The sequence below is a fragment of the Herpailurus yagouaroundi genome, unplaced genomic scaffold (genome assembly GCF_014898765.1).
Source record: "Herpailurus yagouaroundi ecotype Mexico unplaced genomic scaffold, PumYag 29, whole genome shotgun sequence".
NCBI lineage: Eukaryota > Metazoa > Chordata > Mammalia > Carnivora > Felidae > Herpailurus > Herpailurus yagouaroundi.
This window is the reverse complement of record NW_024412377.1, coordinates 109,967,793-109,985,856: the sequence shown is the minus strand read 5'-3', so window position 1 is coordinate 109,985,856 and position 18,064 is coordinate 109,967,793. Positions and strand designations below refer to the sequence as shown.

The 18,064-nt window shown below is 36.0% G+C and overlaps 1 protein-coding gene across 4 annotated transcripts in view; it reads left to right on the top strand.

The window, feature by feature from the left end:
- The window catches only part of IPO11 (importin 11), a 193,646-nt gene that overhangs the window by 140,666 nt on the left and 34,916 nt on the right, over positions 1–18,064 (top strand). For 3 of the 4 annotated variants that reach the window (XM_040452231.1, XM_040452225.1, XM_040452244.1), the window contains exon 28: positions 15,181–15,276. In XM_040452231.1, the coding sequence (XP_040308165.1) occupies positions 15,181–15,276 (96 nt within the window). Of the gene's footprint in view, positions 1–3,655; positions 3,793–15,180; positions 15,277–18,064 lie in introns of those variants that run through there. The other variant, XM_040452242.1, reaches the window with a different exon arrangement.

Sequence of the window (18,064 nt, the reverse complement as noted above, 5' to 3'; positions counted from 1 at the left end):
TGTTACCCAGTATTGTTACAGGATTTTTTACTTCAATCCCCGGCGTCCGTTGTTTTGTCACTTCAAAGAATGAAGAGGTGGACACAAGATGAGCAGCAGGCAAAAGTTTATTAGAGTATAAGCTCAGAAAGGAAGAATAATAGGAAAGTTCTCTCTACAGGGAGGGGACATTCAAAGGTGAATAACCCACATCTACAGGCAAGGATCCTTGTTTTATAAGGTTCTGGTCAGCACCCCTTTTTCTTCCACCTCGTTCATTCTCAGATTCTGTCCGTGCTAGCTGGATAACTCTAGGCGCTGGGATGTCCGTTCCTGATTGGCTCGGCTCCATTGTGTAAGGAGTTAGACTGGTCATATTGTCCCATGTATAACGTAAGTTTTATGGTTTAGCTAGGTATTTTTATTGTCAAATTTCTGAGGGGAACCTGAGGGGACCAGGTTATATTCTTAAGAGGGACCTTATACCCTTAGGGGTTTGCTGTGGTAAACCGCTCCCAGCATTGTTCCAAAATATGTGTTTTTCCCCACCCAGGGACCTCAGGTCCTAACCTTTCCCTCTCTGCCTATTTTATCCTGTCTTTCCCTATTATAGTATATATTTATATTCCCTATTATAGTATATACTATCTATCTATCTATCTATCTATCTATCTATCTATCTATCCACACTATTAGGTATATATTTAATATGGAAATAATTCATATTATTATATGAAGTAATTGTCTTGATCTGAAAAATGGTCTAGTATCAAAAGGGAGTTATTTATGCCTTCTTTTTACTACTACTACTATTACTATTACTACTGATTTTTGAACTGTATTGTCAGAGCATTGGTAATATTAATGACAGAATTAGAAAATCTAAACAACGAGCTTTATGGAAAATTAATGACTAAAGAAATAATATAAACAATTTATACTTAATTCTTTATATTTAATTTTTTTGAATGTTTATTTATTTTTGAGAGACAGAGAGAGAAAGAAAGAGACAGAGTGCAAACCGGGGATGGGCAGAGAGAGAGGGAAACAAAATCTGAAGCAGGCTTCAGGCTGTAAGCTGTCAGCACAGAGCCGGACCCAGGGCTCCAACTCACAAACAGCAAGATCATGACCTGAGCTGAAGTCGTACACTGAACTGACTGAGCCACCGAGGTGCTTCTATAGTTAACTCTTTAAATCATTACCTTAAAATATTACAGTATACATAGATTTTTACTGTAAAAGATTCACACTATTTCAGGGGTGGGTGGGTGTGTGTGTGTGTGTGTGTGTGTGTGTGTGTGTGTGTGTGTGTGTAGTTGAAAAGTCATTAAACGGCTTCTTTTACTTTCCCCAACTTTTCTTGCCACAGGTAATCTTTGCCAGTAATTTGGTATGCAACTTTATATCATTTTTCAATGCAAGGCATATACCTTAATAAATTAAGATGCTAGTTGGTGGTATTCAGTATTCTTTATACCCAGAAATCTCTGAAAAATTAAAAAGGAAGAGCACAGAGGTTAGTGTAAGGACATTTGTGTTCACCATTCTAAATTGCTTAATTGTTTTTGCTACCTGTTTTTTTTTTAAAGGAATAAAAGTTGAAGTCTGTAATATGTATTTAAAACAATGTAAATATTTTATGCTAAATTCACCAAAATTATGTTAGTCGGTTTACATCTTAACTCACTTTTCCTACTCAGTAGCTATCTGTTGCTGATGCCTGAAGTTTGCTCATTTTGAATATTTACAATTTTCAGATATCCTTTTAAAAAACATTTTTTAAATTCTAAGATGTTTAGGTATGTGCATTAGTAAATCTCAAATTAATGGTTTCTGAAAAAAATAAGTTCCTGAGATTTTCTTTCAACAATACCTTTGAAACATAGATAAAATTACTTCCTGTCTCTCAGTTTCCTGTATCCATGGTAACTTGTTTTACTCGCTGACTCTGGAGGAACCCATGTGAAGAGTGGTGTTTCCTGAGCAAACTGTGACTTAAAAAAAAAAAAAGTGGAGTGGGGGGAGGTCAGCAGTGCCACAGAAAGAGATGGAGCTTAGAAATGTCGCTCTTCAGATTTAGAAAGCAAACCTTTACTTGAATCAGCCGGGTGTCAATAATATGAATTTCCTGTTCTTGGTAAGATTATTTATTTAAATATGAACTTTTAGCTGAAACGAAAAGTAATTTGATTTTGTGAAAAGCTGTAGTTTTGTTGTTTTGTAATGAATTTGTATTTTCGTAAATTATAATGTTATTTAATTGATATTACCTTAATTTGAAAAGGGACAAATTCTTTTCAAAGACCATTATCCTTACGTCATCATTTGTTATTTTTGTTATTGTTAATTATAATATTCTAAATTGGCTTAGCAAACATTTTGCAGTTCGTTCAATTTGAATTACCATTTTGTCAAGTAGTGGGTTAATGGCCTGGAGGTATTAATTCTAGAACCCACTCCAAACTCATTATTTTATGCTATCACCATAGTAGGATTTATGATACCTAGTATTATTGGCTGATGTTAATAAAAATAAGCGAGATACAGACTTTTTAGTATTGTAAAACTTTGATTTGGAGAACTTTTTGATGATTTAAAGTTTTACCTTCTTTTTTTATAGCCAATTCTGATATGAACAGAAAAACCAAGAACAGGGCTATGTGTGGATTACATTTTTCTCTGCCTTGCCTACGACTTATTCTACTTGTTACCTGTTATCTTGTATTATTATTCCATAAAGAGATTCTTGGATGTTCGTCCATTTGCCAGCTCTGCACTGGGAGACAGATTAACTGCCGTAACTTAGGCCTTTCAAGTATTCCTAAGAATTTTCCTGAAAGTACAGTTTTTCTGTACCTGAGTGGAAACAATGTATCTCATGTAAATGAGAGTGATTTAACAGGACTTCATTCTCTTGTAGCATTGTATTTGGATAACTCTGGCATTGTGTATGTATATCCAAAAGCCTTTGTTCATTTGAGGCATCTATATTTTCTATATCTAAATAATAATTTTATGAAACGCTTGGATCCTGGAATATTTGAGGGACTTTCCAGTCTTCGTAATTTATATTTACAGTCTAATCAAATATCTTTTGTTCCAAGAGGAGTATTTAATGACTTAGTTTCAGTTCAGTACTTAAATCTGCAAAGGAATCGCATCACTGTCCTGGGGCGTGGTACCTTTGTTGGTCTGATTGCTCTTCGGATACTTGATTTATCAAACAATAAAATTTTGAGGATATCAAACTTAGGCTTTCAGCATCTTGGAAACCTGGATTGTTTGTATCTAGGAGGTAATAATTTAACAAGAGTACCATCAAATGCTTTTGAAGTACTTAAAAGCCTTAAAAGACTTTCTTTGTCTCATAACCACATTGAAGCCATACAGCCCTTTGCATTTAAAGGACTTGTCAACTTGGAGTATCTCCTCCTGAAAAATTCAAGAATTAAAAATGTTACTAGGGATGGGTTTAGTGGAATTAATAATCTTAAACATTTGATCTTAAGTCATAATAATTTAGAAAATTTAAATTCCGACACATTTAGCTTGTTAAAGAATTTAATTTACCTGAAGTTGGATAGAAACAGAATAATCAGTATTGATAATGATACTTTTGAAAACATGGGAGCGTCTCTGAAGATCCTTAATCTGTCATTTAATAATCTTACAGACTTACATCCAAGGGTCCTTAAGCCATTGTCTTCACTGACTCATCTGCAGGCAAATTCTAATCCTTGGGAATGTAACTGCAAACTCTTGGGCCTTCGGGACTGGCTAGCGTCTTCAGCCATTACGCTGAACATCTCGTGTCAGAATCCCCTATCCCTGCGCGGCAGAGCACTGCACTCCATTAAATGGACTGAGTTTACAAATTGTGTTACATCTTCGACAAATGTATCCAGAGCTTGGGCTGTAAAATCTCTTCATATTCATCACAAGACTACAACGTTAATGATGGCCTGGCATAAAATAACCACAAATGAGAAACATTTGGAAAATACCGAGAGTGTTACTCTCTGGGAACGAAGTCGTACTTCTCCTGCCAGTAGATTCTTTCAAGAGAATACCTTTGGTAATCCATTAGAGGCTACTGCAGTGCTGCCTGTGCAAATACAGCTTACTACTTCTGTTAACTTGAACTCGGAAAAAAACAGTGCTTTACCGATTGATGCTGCTTCTGTGTCAGGGAGAACATCTCTTATTTGTGCACAAGAAATTGAAAAGTTGAATGAGGCTTTTGACATTTTGCTAGCATTTTTCATCTTAGCTTGTGTTTTAATCATTTTTTTGATCTACAAAGTTGTTCAAGTTAAACAAAAAGTAAAGGCACCAGAAAACTCAGGGGAGAACAGACTTGAATACTACAGCTTTTATCAGTCAGCAAGGTATAATGTAACTGCCCCGATTGGTAACACTTCCCCAAATTCTTTAGAGAGCCCTGGTTTGGAGCAGATTCGACTTAACAAACAAATTGTTCCTGAAAGTGAGGCACAGGTGATTCTCTTTGAACATTCTGCTCTATAATTCAACCTAATATTAGCTGTAAGAAAACTTCGGTGCCGTGGACATGAATTAAACTAAAGCCTCCTTATAGAATATAAACTTTACTTGGAAATATAAGGAGTTATATGAGCTTAGCATTAATAAATACATGTTTTTAATAATTTGTGAATATTGTATTCATTCAGCATACATCTCCCTTGATAGTTGCCATATGAAGTAATAATAATAGCTAATATTTCTGTGTACCAACACTATGCTAACAAATACTTCACATATCACTTATAATCCTTGTAAAGTAGTTATACATTTTATAGGTAAGGAAACCTAGGGAGATTGAGTTTAAGAAACGGTCCAAACTCTCATTGCTTTTGACACATTTTAGGTCTGTCTGATTCCAGAGCCCATGCTTTTAATTTCATGCTATACTGCTGCCTGGTGCTAATTGTGAATGACATAGGCATGGTTTGTCTTCTTGGTAAAGCTTGAAATCTAGAGGAGACACATGGTTTCTGTACAGGATGGTAAGTATTGTACTTGCAGGGTACTGTTGGATATAACATAAGTGGAGGTGAGAGATAGCTTTATGAGAGAAGTGACGTTGCGACTGGATCGTGAAGGGTAAATAGAAACGAAGAAAGTTTAATAATAGTTAAAGGTTACATCATATCATAGGAGGTGAAGAAAGAAAGAATCCTGCGTTTCATCAACTAACTGTATTCAGTATAGCCAGAGTTGTGAGTGGTGATGTGAGATTTACAGCTGGAGAGAGAGATCAGATGATGAAGGATGTAATTTCACGTTTTTCCTTAAGGCAGCAGGAAGCCATGGAAGGATTTTAAACAGTGGAGTGACATAACCAGATTTACTGTTTAGAGAATACGTTCTTTCTGGAAGGAGCAACAAGACGAGACGCAGGGTTAATGGGGCAGGAATATGAATCACCAATCCAGAGGAGAGGCACTAGAGGCCTGGGCCAGGATAGTGGCAAACAGGATGGATGGGTTCTGGAGCTACTTTGGAAGTAAGATGAACTGCCTTGGTGATTGGCTATGGGGTGGTAAGCGATGGGTATGTCAAAGATGGTAGTTTTTGGCTTGGCTATCTTTGTGTTAAATTTACTGAGCAAAGGAAGGAAAAGGAGTGGGGATATGGGCAGGGACAGAATAATGAGGTCAATTTTAGGTACATTGAATTTGAGGTTCATATCTGGTCTCCCAAGTGGAAATATCCTGCAAGTAGAAGATTAGGAGAGATCTGTCTGGTAAAGGTCAGTAATTTGTAACCTTCCATCTGTCTCGTACACCGGAAGTATATGATACTTTCTTAACAGTAACATCAACCATTTGGGCCATGATTTTGGGAGACAGGTAAGTGAGGAAGAATAAGATGAAAGAGCCCCCAGGAGACATTAGTAGCCTTGACTGAGAACCTTTAGTGTAGATAGATGGTAACTCAAGCCATGGAAACTATGTCATGTTTTTCTTTATTAGCTAAATTTCTACTTGTGTAGTGCTCTGCAGAATGTTGGGCATATATTAAGTGCCCATGCTTGATCTTTTAACAGGGACCTGAACCACAAATATATCTTAAAAATTTTGTCTTGAGCATTATGTATTTCATGTTTGTGCTGTCCTTCCTCTTCCCTCAGATTTCTATTTTTTAGTATTTAATACTTTGCATATGAAATTAGCCTGAAGCAATCCAGGAGTGTATAAATCAAGTGATAATTACTGAGTTTGTGTTGTGAAACTGAAGTAACTATAAGAATGTGTTACGTTGTCCAATGTACTTGCACATGGTGCTTCTCAAACTCAGAATCAACTCTGCTGTTAAAGCACAGATTGTTGTCCCTCACCCCACCCCACCCTGCCCCCCACCCCCTTCCCAGAGTTTCTGATGCAGTAGGTCTGGAGTGGGGCCTGTTGAGTGTGCAGTTGAACAGGTTTGCTGATACTGCTGGTCTGGAGACAGAGACTGGAGAGCTGCTGATGTAAGATACTTGAAAAGCAGAAAAGGATCTAAGGAATGGTTTTGAGATGCACTAGAGATTGCAGAGAAATTACAGCCACACCTCCCCTGGCCCTGCCACCCCAAAAGTTTTCACTCTTCTGCTTTTCCCTGCCCAGCATAAAGTTTTGTCCTTGACTGTGATTTTAGCAGAAAACCTGAATACATTTTAAATAAATCTATTCTTACATAAATTGTTTCATTATAGAAGAGCGTGTGGTATGTTTCATCCTGAAAATGTTTTTAATAATACACTTTTGTTGTGTTTGTGTCCTCCCAACTCTCACAACTCCGATTAAGTGTTTTCACTAATTACTAAAAGTACATACTCTTTGGAAACAAGAAGAATTCAAACAATAGGGAAATAATTAAAGCTAGGGGTGCCTGGGTGGCTCAGTTGGTTGAGCATCCGACTCTGGCTCCCGTCATGGTCTCATGATGTGTGCTGTCAGTTGCAGAGCCTACTTCGGATCCTCTGTCTCCCTCTCTCGCTGCCCCTCCCCTGCTTGTGCTCACTCATTCTCTCTCAAACATTAAAAACATTAAGAAAATCTTTCAATGGAATATTCAAAGTTAAAGGTAAAAACCCTTCCATGTTCCCCTTCCCCACCACCTAAACCACGTCCTCTTGAAGATGTTAGAAGCAGCATACGTAGCTATTTGAAGTTAGGAAATATCCGTAAACAGTATTTTTCTTGACCTCACAACAAAATTTCCCCAAAATCAAAGAAAGTAATTTAGTAATTTTATCAAGAATTTGTTTTTGTTTTTATGTGTAACTTCTAATTGATGTAGGCTTAACTAGAAATTGTTAATATCATTTTATATACAGAACTGTAGTTGTGCACAGTGGTATGTGTTAAGTACTAGTTCTACTTTCTGTCAGCAGCTTTTCCTTTTAAAGATCTTAGCTTGTATGACACTCTTACACTGTTTAAAAACTTATTTTATGTAAAATTGATTCAAAGTGATACATGCACAGAAACTTTTAGCACTATAATGTGTGCATTTGATTATTTCACATTTTAAGCAGCTCTACCTGGAGCAAAACAGCAAAGTTAAAGCTAAGTAATATTCTAAATTAATATAGCTAAAAGATTTCTGTATTTCTCTACCATTGACTAAAGTGTTTTGAATAGAGCACTCAAGAATAAAATTGGTGTGTTTCAGAAGGATAGTTTTAGGTACAGATCCTTTTTTTCCATTGACTTTTGTAAAAGTTGGTCAAAGTTGTAAGGCATACCAGAAAAGCTCTCCCCCTCAACCCTCTCCCATAACAAATGAGAAGTAGAGAACTCAACTACAATTTTTTATGGTACTATACCTTGAGAATATATTGAAAATTCCAGTGTGTTCAGAAATATGAATCTCATTTCTAGGAACTTAATTGGGAACTTACCCCCAATTCCCTCCTAGCATCAGAGTAGAGAGATTTGGTGTTAGATTGTCTTTGAGGACTTGATCAGTAAGTACAAGACACTTCAAGAGTAGGCGGGAAATCAAGGTCACAGGTGATGGAGTGGGAGCCTGGAATCAAGGAAGACTGAGGTATCTCATGGGCTTCTGCAGGTGAGGGGCGGCCAGTGTTGATACCTGGAGACTAAGTGGTGGGGAGGGGTAAGGGTGGACATTGTGAGGGAATGAAGGAAGTGGGCAGAATTCAGTGGTAGTTGGGAAAGAGGATTTTTGGATACCTCTTTGTTCTCCATCACCTTTTTTCTCTCAGTACAGTCCTCAACTTTCTCATACATGAAGTTCTGGGGTTATGTTATTGATCCATTCTTCCTCATACCTGTGTCTTGAGTTAGCAAAAGTTGGACAGATTTTTATTCTCTTTCCAGTTGTCTTATATTTTATTTTAGGGTGCTCTAAGTAGCATAGAACTTAATTATATCTCACCAACACTAATGTTAATACGTGACAAATATTTGCCCTTAAACTACCCACACCCATTTTTTAAGACTTTTATTGATACATAAAGCACCTACAGGAGTAGACACGCTTGTGTAGCCACCACTCACGTCAAGAAATAGAACCTTGAAACATGACGTATATGTGGACATTTCTTGAACTTCTCAATTACATAAACACCAAAGTATTTAAGCTTTGAGATGGAGGAGGACCCACATGTACTTAGGGCATTTTTACTCAGTTATCTTTCCTGCATCACAACAATAACAATAAAATACACTATATTTGTTTTTAAGGGGTGCAAAAATGGGAGAAAAAAACCCTGAGGAACCTTTTACAAGGTTCTGAAAAACAGCTTTAATGCTAGGCCTTCCTACCAAATTGGTCCCCCAGACACTTAACCATGCCCTGTTGGACTTCTTGTTCCTTGTTAGAAGGATCCCTTTACTTGCTTTTTGTTACCAAAGCCCTCTTTTGATCATGTATCAGTTTTCTGGTGCACATTATCTTCATTTTGGTCTGAGCTGTGTGGTGTACAGCACTTTTGCAGGAATTTAACTCCAAGCCACAAATATCTTTTCTTATAACTTTAATGACAGCACATTGGCTTTTTTCATATGGCTGGAAGGTGTGGGTGTGTGTGTGTGTATTCATGATTATATTGTATAGCTTTATCATCAACAGTGTCTAGCATTTACAATAGGAGGTCATATCCCCAACCACACAATTCTGAAATCTTTATTAAATTATTTTATACCCCTTTTTTAAAATCCAAAACTGCTCTGTCAAGTGACTCATATAAGCATCCAAAAGAAGCATTGCTGGGAGTTTTTAGCCCGATGTTTTTCCCACACAGTTCTGTACCATCAGTCATCATCTTTTTATGGAAACTTAGTGTTGTCATTGCATATTGTTTTTCAAAGCATAGTCTTTCTCTTGCAAAATCACAGAAGGTGGCAGTTTCTTCTCATGTCGTCATATGTAGATCATTATAGTTATTTCTTACTGTCTTAAAGATATTGGGCCTCTTTGTTTTGCTTCTATATGTGCACTCAAAAAATTAATCGAGGGAATAATTTATAATATAAAAAGCTTTTGTAAAGATTATTGTTGGATGTAAAAATCCAACTTTCATTTTAAAATAACTTCGTGAATTTCCACCAAGAATTTTTTATCCTATTTCCTTGCCAGTATTTGTCAAGGGAACTAGATTTATTAACACTGTTTTCCATGATCATGTAGAGAATTGCTGTGTAGAAAGGATATATGTTTCCATTTAAGTGACAAAAGTATTTGCAGCTAGGTCCTGGAAAATATCTAGAGAGGAAAAAAACCTTAGTATAAAAGTCACCAGTTTTGTATCCTCTAGTGTGGTAGAAATTCTGAGACAAGACTGATGAGTCAGGGCTTTCTTCTTTTGCCTTTTTCTTTCAATAAACTGCTGTTCTTTGCTTAATCCTATTAAACTATTACCAGAGAAGTATAGTTAGGAGAATTTTTTATTTAGTTGTGGCTTATTGAAAGCTTAAAGTTTATGAGTTTCTTAAATTACCCTAATAGCTTCTTTGACCCCCTGTATTTAAGGTACAAGAATGCAAGAATTACTTCAAATATTAATTATTTGTGTGTGATAAATAGTGTAATTGTGGTCTGGTTAGATCAGAGAAAATGCTAGGATGACTAAGATTCTGGTTTATTTTTTTCTTGGGTGTTCTATGAAAAACTGTTAAATCATCAAATTTTGATTATAAAACTATTCAGAAAAAGTAACTGATAATTTTGTGTTTCTGCATGCCTGTTTTCTTGCAACGTCCAAGGGGATGAAGATATGATATAGATACAGGAGTCCATCACTTAACAGAGTTTGAAACACATGGCCCATGATGAATAGATCATTTCAATGAAAAATAGAACTATAAAATACTCAATACAAAAATGCTAATAAAAATTGGCTCGTTAGAAAGAAACTGTTCATTAAGTCTAATATTGTTTAGGGTGATCAAATGAATATTACAAATTTCTTTTGTACCTTTGGGGATTAAAACTTTTATTTTTCAAAGACTGTGTTTTGAACCCATGTAGTTGGGTTCATAATAACACAAAAGTATAGAAATAATCTTAAACCAGCATAGTAAACACATAAAAAGATGGATTGATTTTTTTTGTTGTTGTTACCAATTAGTTTTCAAAAGCAAAGAAAGATCAGTCTGCATGAAGTTCCTGCAATTCACATATTCTACAGGTACTTTTATATACCCAGAAAATGCCAGAAAATGCTTTAGAAAATACTAAGACGAGATTAAGAACTATAGTTTTTACTCATGTGTCTTTAAGTGAAAAAGATGAGTTTATTGAAAGCTATGTGGAATTGTTTTAAACAGTCAAATAATATTTAATACTGTTTTTCATGCTCTCCTCTATTTAATGTTTATATGTGTGTAAGGTCACTTATAATGCACTTACAGAACAAAACAAGTGGATGTTTAAAAAAGCCTGTTTTCTTTTCTGTAGTATATTTGTAGCTTGTGTCTGTGTGAATAAATTAATGTATCTACCAAGTATGTGAAATAAGAAAAGGAAGAGTATTTGTGACATGAAAAAAACGTTCAGGTTACTAATACTTTATCCCCTTTGGTTTTACTTTCATTCTCCTCTTTCACCCATGATGTTAACCTTTCTTTGCATTTTCTGAAATGAGCGTTTCAGAAATAGATTCCAACACAGCTCCGTCTATTCTCTTTTCTGCTTCATGTTTAGTGTAATTAATTTTAATGTGTTATCTATAACTCAACTATCCATGCTTGTAATTTCCAAGAAAGATAAGTAAAAATAATATTGCCAAAAGAAAATGAGGGAGGGCATTTCTTGAGCTTTGGGGGATCATCAATTCCCATGATTATTTATTGAGTGTTCACGTTATGCATAATGTCCTGTGGGACATAGAAAAATGTAACACATGGGTTCTGCTTACAGTTAACTTAGAGTAGACATGGAGGCAATGAAAAATTAAAGGACATTGGGAGAAAGTAATAGATGGCACAGGAGTTGTGTGTAAATGAGATGTGTAGACGTTTTATGCTACTGGAAATTCCAAGGACAAAGCGCTTACTTACAGTGAGTTAGAGTGGCCAGGGAAGACCTCCTGAAGAAGGAAGTGTAAATTAAGGTGAATAGAAAAGGGAGGAAGAGCCTTGTGAGGAGCAGGAAGGGAGTAAGCAGATCTCTGAGCAGCTTTTCTATTCAGGAGATGAAGACTTAACTGCCTGAAAGCCACGGAAGGAGGAGTAATGCAATATAACTTGGGAAAGGCGGGTTTATTAGAACTTGAAGTTCTTAAGGAGAAAGAATGAAATAATAGCAGATGCACATTTGCCTCCTTGAAGTCATCATAATAAATGAGTTGCGTCAGTTGGATCCCACTTAACGTTATGACATGAAAATAAATTTATATCAAAATTAGGGTTTTTCTATTGATGAGGTGCAACTATCCTAATGATACCAGTGCAAAATGAGTTAACTTGAAAATGCTAAGATCTCAAGTGATGGGAGTGATAAGGATTCTGGGGGTCAGTGATGAGAATTGGAGAGGGATAATTTGCCATTGCTTCTTTAGCACTGTCTGTCCATGTGACAGGATGCTCTCACTTCAGATAAATGCCACTTAATAAATCAGAGATATCTGTAAAATGGAGAAAGACACTGAGGATATCATAATTAAATTTAATCATGATTAAAAAGAAAAAAGGTTGGGCACCTGGGGGCTCAGTTAAACTTCTGACTTGATTTCTGCTCAGGTCATGATCTCATGGGTTCGTGAGTTTGAGCCCCTATTGGGCTCCAAGCTGACAGAGGGGAGCCTGCTTGGGTTTCTCTCTCGCTCGCTCTCTCTCTCTCTCTCTCTGCTGGGGCCCCCCCCCCCCGGGCGCGGGCGCTTGGGGGAAAATAAATGAACATTAAAAAAAAAAAAAAGAACATCCCATTTGTTGCTTGATTTCTTTGTCCTTCCTGCAGACTGTTAGTCAATAATGAGCTTTTGCACTTATAGCACAGCCTTTCTCAGTCTTTTCCTCTGAATTAGAGGACAGGTAACATTCAGATGTGCAACACATGACCCTGTGAGCATTCAAAGTTATCTGCTTCCTTTAAAGTTAAAAGCTTCCTTTAGTTTCTGAGTTCCTTGTAGTAGCCATCTTTTTCCCCCCAATATCAAAAGCTTTTTTTTCTTTTTTAATTTTAATTCCAGTATAGTTAACATATACTGTCATATAGGCTCCAGTGTGCATTATAGTGATTCAGCAGTTTTAGAGATTACTCAGTGCTCGAGTTAGTGGGTGAAACTTGAGGCACAATTTTTGTTTTCTAGTTCTGTTTTGTTTTTTTCCCCTAGGGGTTGTTCCCTGAACTGAATAAGGTAGATTATATGTGTCTTTCTTGAGAGATTTTTTTTAGTTCTTATATGAAGGAAATACAGTGACTTAAAAAAATACATACTCCTGTAATAGGGTGTTAATATGTACATTAAAATGTATTAGAATGACATCAGGGGGCGCCTGGGTGTCACAGTACGTTGAGCGTCTGACTTCGGCTCGGGTCATGATCTCACAGCTTATCAGTTCGAGCCCCGTGTAGGGCTCTGTGTTTACAGTTCAGAGCCTGGAGCCTGCTTCCTATTCTGTGCCTCCCTCTCTCTCTGCCCCAACCCACTCGCCGTCTGTCTCTGTCTCTCTCAAAAATAAATAAACATTAAAAAAAATTTTCTTAGAATGACATCAGCTAGTTATTACTTTTGCTTGACTGCTGACTTGCCTAAAATCTGATCCCATTTGAATGTACAGATAAAACATTTGACTTTACAAAGGCAGGAACATGACCCAAAATATGGTTACTTGGTATCTACTTTACTGAACATTTAAAACAATCATTCATGTTAATGCAGAATAAGAAACACTGTATATCTCTTATAGAAATGATACTAGAAGTTCCCTGGTGATGAACATTAGAATTTATTCAGTTAGTTTTAAATTCAAATAGTATAATTTAGTGTTTCATTGGATGGTTATGGACTTCTACCTTTTAAAAGTTGGATGCATTAGGGACGCCTGGTGGCTCAGTCGGTTAAGCATCTAACTTTGGCTCAAATCACAATCTCACGGCAAGTTCGAGCCCTGTGTCAGGCTCTGTGCTAACACCTTAGAGCCTGGAGTTCAGATTCTATGTCTCCCTCTCTCTCTCTCTTTGCCCCTCCCCTGCTCATGCTCTATCTCTCCTTCAAAATAAATAAACATTAAAAAAAATTTAAAAGAATCATTAAAGAAAGTATAGTTACATATGGTGCACCTGGGGGGCTCATTCTGTTGGGGATCTGATTCTTGTTTTCGTCTCAGGTCGTGGTCTCATGGGTTGTGAGATCAAGCCCCATCTTGGCTGCTTGCTAGGTGTAGAGTCTGCTTCACCTCTCCATGCTCGCTCACACTTTCCCTTTCAAACAAACAAACAAAAACCAAGAAAATGTTAAAAAAAAAATACAGTATCAGAGTAAAACTCCTTTAAGCTTTAAAGTGTTCACAGATGTACACGCTGTATATAGAACACTCCTGTCACCCCAATAAGTTCCCTTGTCTCTTTCTCTAGCAACCACTGAACAAATAATTTTGCCTTTCAAGAAAGTCACATAAATGGAGGCCTACAATATGTAGCATTTTGAGTCTTTCATTCTCTTAGCATAATATTTTTGAGATTTATCCAAGTTGTTGCATGTATCTTTAGTTCATTTTTATTGCTAACAACTTTATTTGAATAAGCTTCCTACAGTTTATCCATTCACTGGTTGATGGATATTTGGGTCATTTGTAGTTGTGAATTATTATGAATAAACCTACCATAAATGTTTACATTCACATCTGAAGGTACTTGTTTTGGTCTTGGGTAAATAGATAAGAATGGATTGCTGATTTGCATGGAGTGTGCTAACTTTATAAAAACTGCCATTGTGGTTTCTAAAATGGATACCGTTTTTTTCATTCTTTGCAGCAGTGTGTATATGACATTGTTTTTCATCTTTGTCAGCACCTGGTATTGTCGCCCTTCTTAATTTAACTTTTAATCAAAATGTCTTTGAGGTTTTAATTTGCGTTTCTCTGATGACTAATAACACTGAACATATTTTCAAGTATTCGTATGCCATCTTTATATCTCTAGTGAAGTGTCTGTGAAAGTCTTTGCCAATTTTTAAATTGAGTGGTTGTCTTCTTGAGCTTTTAGAGGTCTTTATATGTTCTGGATTCAAATCCTTTATCATACATGTTTTACAAATACTTTTTTCCCAGTCGATGGCTTGTCTTTTCTTGGCATTGTCTTCAGAAGAAAACAGATTTTTAATCTTAAACATTTTTGTTATCTTTATCTTTTTAGTTATAAAATCAGCATAGGACTATTGTAATAAGAAAATATTAAAGTATATCTTTCCTATCTCTTTTATAAATACTTTTTATAATACTTTTGTAAATACTTTTTATAATTTATACTTTTTATAAATACTTTTATAAATACTTTTTATAAATAAAAATCTCTTCTATATATACTTTTTTAAAGTATATCTTTTCCTATCTCTTTCTATTATAAGAAATATTTTGGAAGTTTGCTTTCCTTTTTTATTTTACTACTAAAATTTCTCTTGATGTTTAAAGGGATAATTAGAAAAAGAAAAGAAAAGAAAAAAATAACTACTGGTTAAAATACTCCAGTTTAATTTGTTTTGCTCTTCTTTTATTTTAGTGTCATCCAAGATAAATTCTGTGGGATTATAAACATCTCAGTGGAAGGCTTACATGATGTCATGACAGAAGATCCTGAAACAGGAACTTACAAAGAGTAGGTGGATCATTTAATTGTACTTGAACTTGGGGAGGGTGGTAATTAATTATATCCTGAATCATTTTTGTTCACTACTACTATATAAGCACAGTGTGGTGGCTTTTTAATTTTGTCTTTCATAAAGAAAAAGCGGGGGGGTTACTTGGGTGGCTCCATCAGTTAAGTGTCCGACTTCGGCTCAGGTCATGATCTCACGTCTGTGAGTTCAAGCTCCGCATCAGGCTCTGTGCTTGCAGTTCGGAGCCTGGAGCCTGCTTCAGATTCTGTGTCTCCCTCTCTCTCTGCCCCTCCCTGACTCACGCTCTGTCTCTCTCTGTCTGTCAAAAAATGAATAAATGTTAAAAAAAAAAATTAAAAAAAAAGAAAAAGATTTCTTTTGCTTATAATTAGTTTGATCTTGAGATCAGCTTTACTTTGCTAAAGTGAAATGATAGATTGGACTTCTTTGGTCCAATAATCAGTTCATGATGTGGCATGAAGTTTTTAAAAAATAATCTATGTGTATGTTAGCGTATAAATTCCTTTTTTTAAGATGTTTTGAATATGTCCTTTTTTTTTTTTTAACTAACAAAGTTCCCCTGTCCATTAGGTAAGTTATGGGGAAAAGATGATTGAAAAGCATCCTGTATTTGTTGTATTTGTCTGGTAGAAGTACCCCTTTAAATATTAGAGTCATCTGGTACTCGACCAGTTTTAAAAGAGAACGGTTAGAATTAATGTTTTATGAGAATAGTTAAAATCATTTTATCAGAAATGCTGACACTCTCATGTAACTACAAATTTGAAATTTCATTTCATTGTATCCTTTGAAGTTAGTAGAATTGCTATACCTTTTCTTGTTATTAATAAAGGGTATGTGTTTTATGATAAGCAATACTTAATGAGCTTTAAGACCGCTAGACTTTATGTCAGTAATATACTGAGTTAGTTTTCTTTGTTCTTTATAAACAATCTATAGGAAATGGGAACGGTTGCCATTGAACATTTTGTTGAAAAACATGGAAAGCAAATATACATTGTTGAATCTTATTCAACATACGTAGACATAATGGGTTTGGCATGTAAACTTGCTTTCAAGAATGTAGGAGTTCAGATGAAGTGGAGCGTTCAAACTTTTGTGATCACAACCAAAATAAGAAACCATGCGTGTAGGCAGGTTTTTTTAAAGTTAACATAGTGTTTATGCCACATGACTATAAATATTGTATATTTATGCATAATATACATAACATACATACATGACAAAGTTTGCAACTGTTTATGAAGTGTTCAGGATATAAACAAATGTTCCTTGTCCTCTTTGGAATATATAATTTAGTTAGGGGGAGGGTGTAAAATGGAACACTGGTAATGAGTAAAGACCATTATATCTGTTTTGAATAAAGCACACAAAACAGTAGAATTCTGGGTTGTGGTTTAATAGGAAGACAAGGAAAAGGCACTGTATGTTAGAGTCTTCAGGAAAGGATAGGACTTAGGGTATAGGAAGTGGACATTATGATAGAATGGTGCAAATGCAAAGGATGAGGGTCAGGAAGTTGTTAGGAATAAAGTTTAGAAATTGGTGTAATTTCATTATTTGAAAGATTAGGTTACAGAGACTCAGAAAAGTACAGTGACCCAGCAGTTTAGTGGAGTCGTCAAAACTAGAATCATGCTGTTCTGACTCAAGATGTCCACTCAGCCGGGAAGAAGGTTTTGGTTTGGAAGAGGAAAGTGGTGAACGTAAGGAGGGCAGACTGACTAGGACACTGTTATGGGGATCCGGACTAGAAGGGCCTAGACTTGAGGGCTGGGGTGCCTGGGTAGCTGGGATGTAAAACCCCTGTTTTCTTCCCCAGAATTGTCTGGTCGTTGCCTTTTCCCTGGGGCTGGTATTTGGCATGTGGAAGCACAGTGTAGAAACTGTTTTCCTGACTTTTCTAAGTTTCTGAGAGAGGTTAGACAAGAATTCTGATAATCTTCCTATTCTGTAATTCTGTGAATTAAATAAAGTTCTAGAAATTGCAGTTCATTCAACTGTAGGGTATAAGTAGACTTTCAGAAAATGGCACGTGAGAAACATGAAATATTTACTTCTGTAGCTAACTTAGCCTCCAGCTTCCCTTCCTGATTATTGGAACAGTTTATCAGAACAGTTTATTCAACTTTATTTAATATTTTTAGTTCTGTTGAATTCCCATTGTAGTCTCAGTAAAGTAAAAGAAAGAAAGTAAAGTAGAAGAAAGAAAGAAAACCCTGTTTTTTTCACCTCTGTAAGTAGTATGTTAGTCGGGGGTTTTCCGTATAGACAGAACCAATATATATTAAAGGGAGAGAGAGAATGCCAGAGAGACTTATATTTATTGTTCTATGCTCAGAATCACATAAATATCAATATTATAAAGTGTTGGTTCATGTGATTTTGGAGGCTGAGAAGTCCCAAGATCCTCATTTGGCAAACTAGAGACCCAGGAGGGCTAATGGTATAGTTTCAGTCCAAGTCCAAAGTCCTGAAAAGCAGGAGAGCCAGTGTTGTAAGTTCTAGTCTAAGTGAGAAAACCAGAGAAGACTGATGTTCCAACTAAAAGAGAGTTTGAATTCTCTTTTAATTAGACCTTTTTTTTTTTTTTTGTTCAAGCCTTCAAGTGATGGATTGAGGCCCACCCACACTGGGGAGGGCAATCTGCTTTACTCAATGTCCACATTCATGTGTTAATCTCATCTAGAAACACCCAGAATAATATTTAACCAAATACCTGGGTGCTTTTTGGTCCACAGTAAAGAAGCCTGGTTGACACATCAT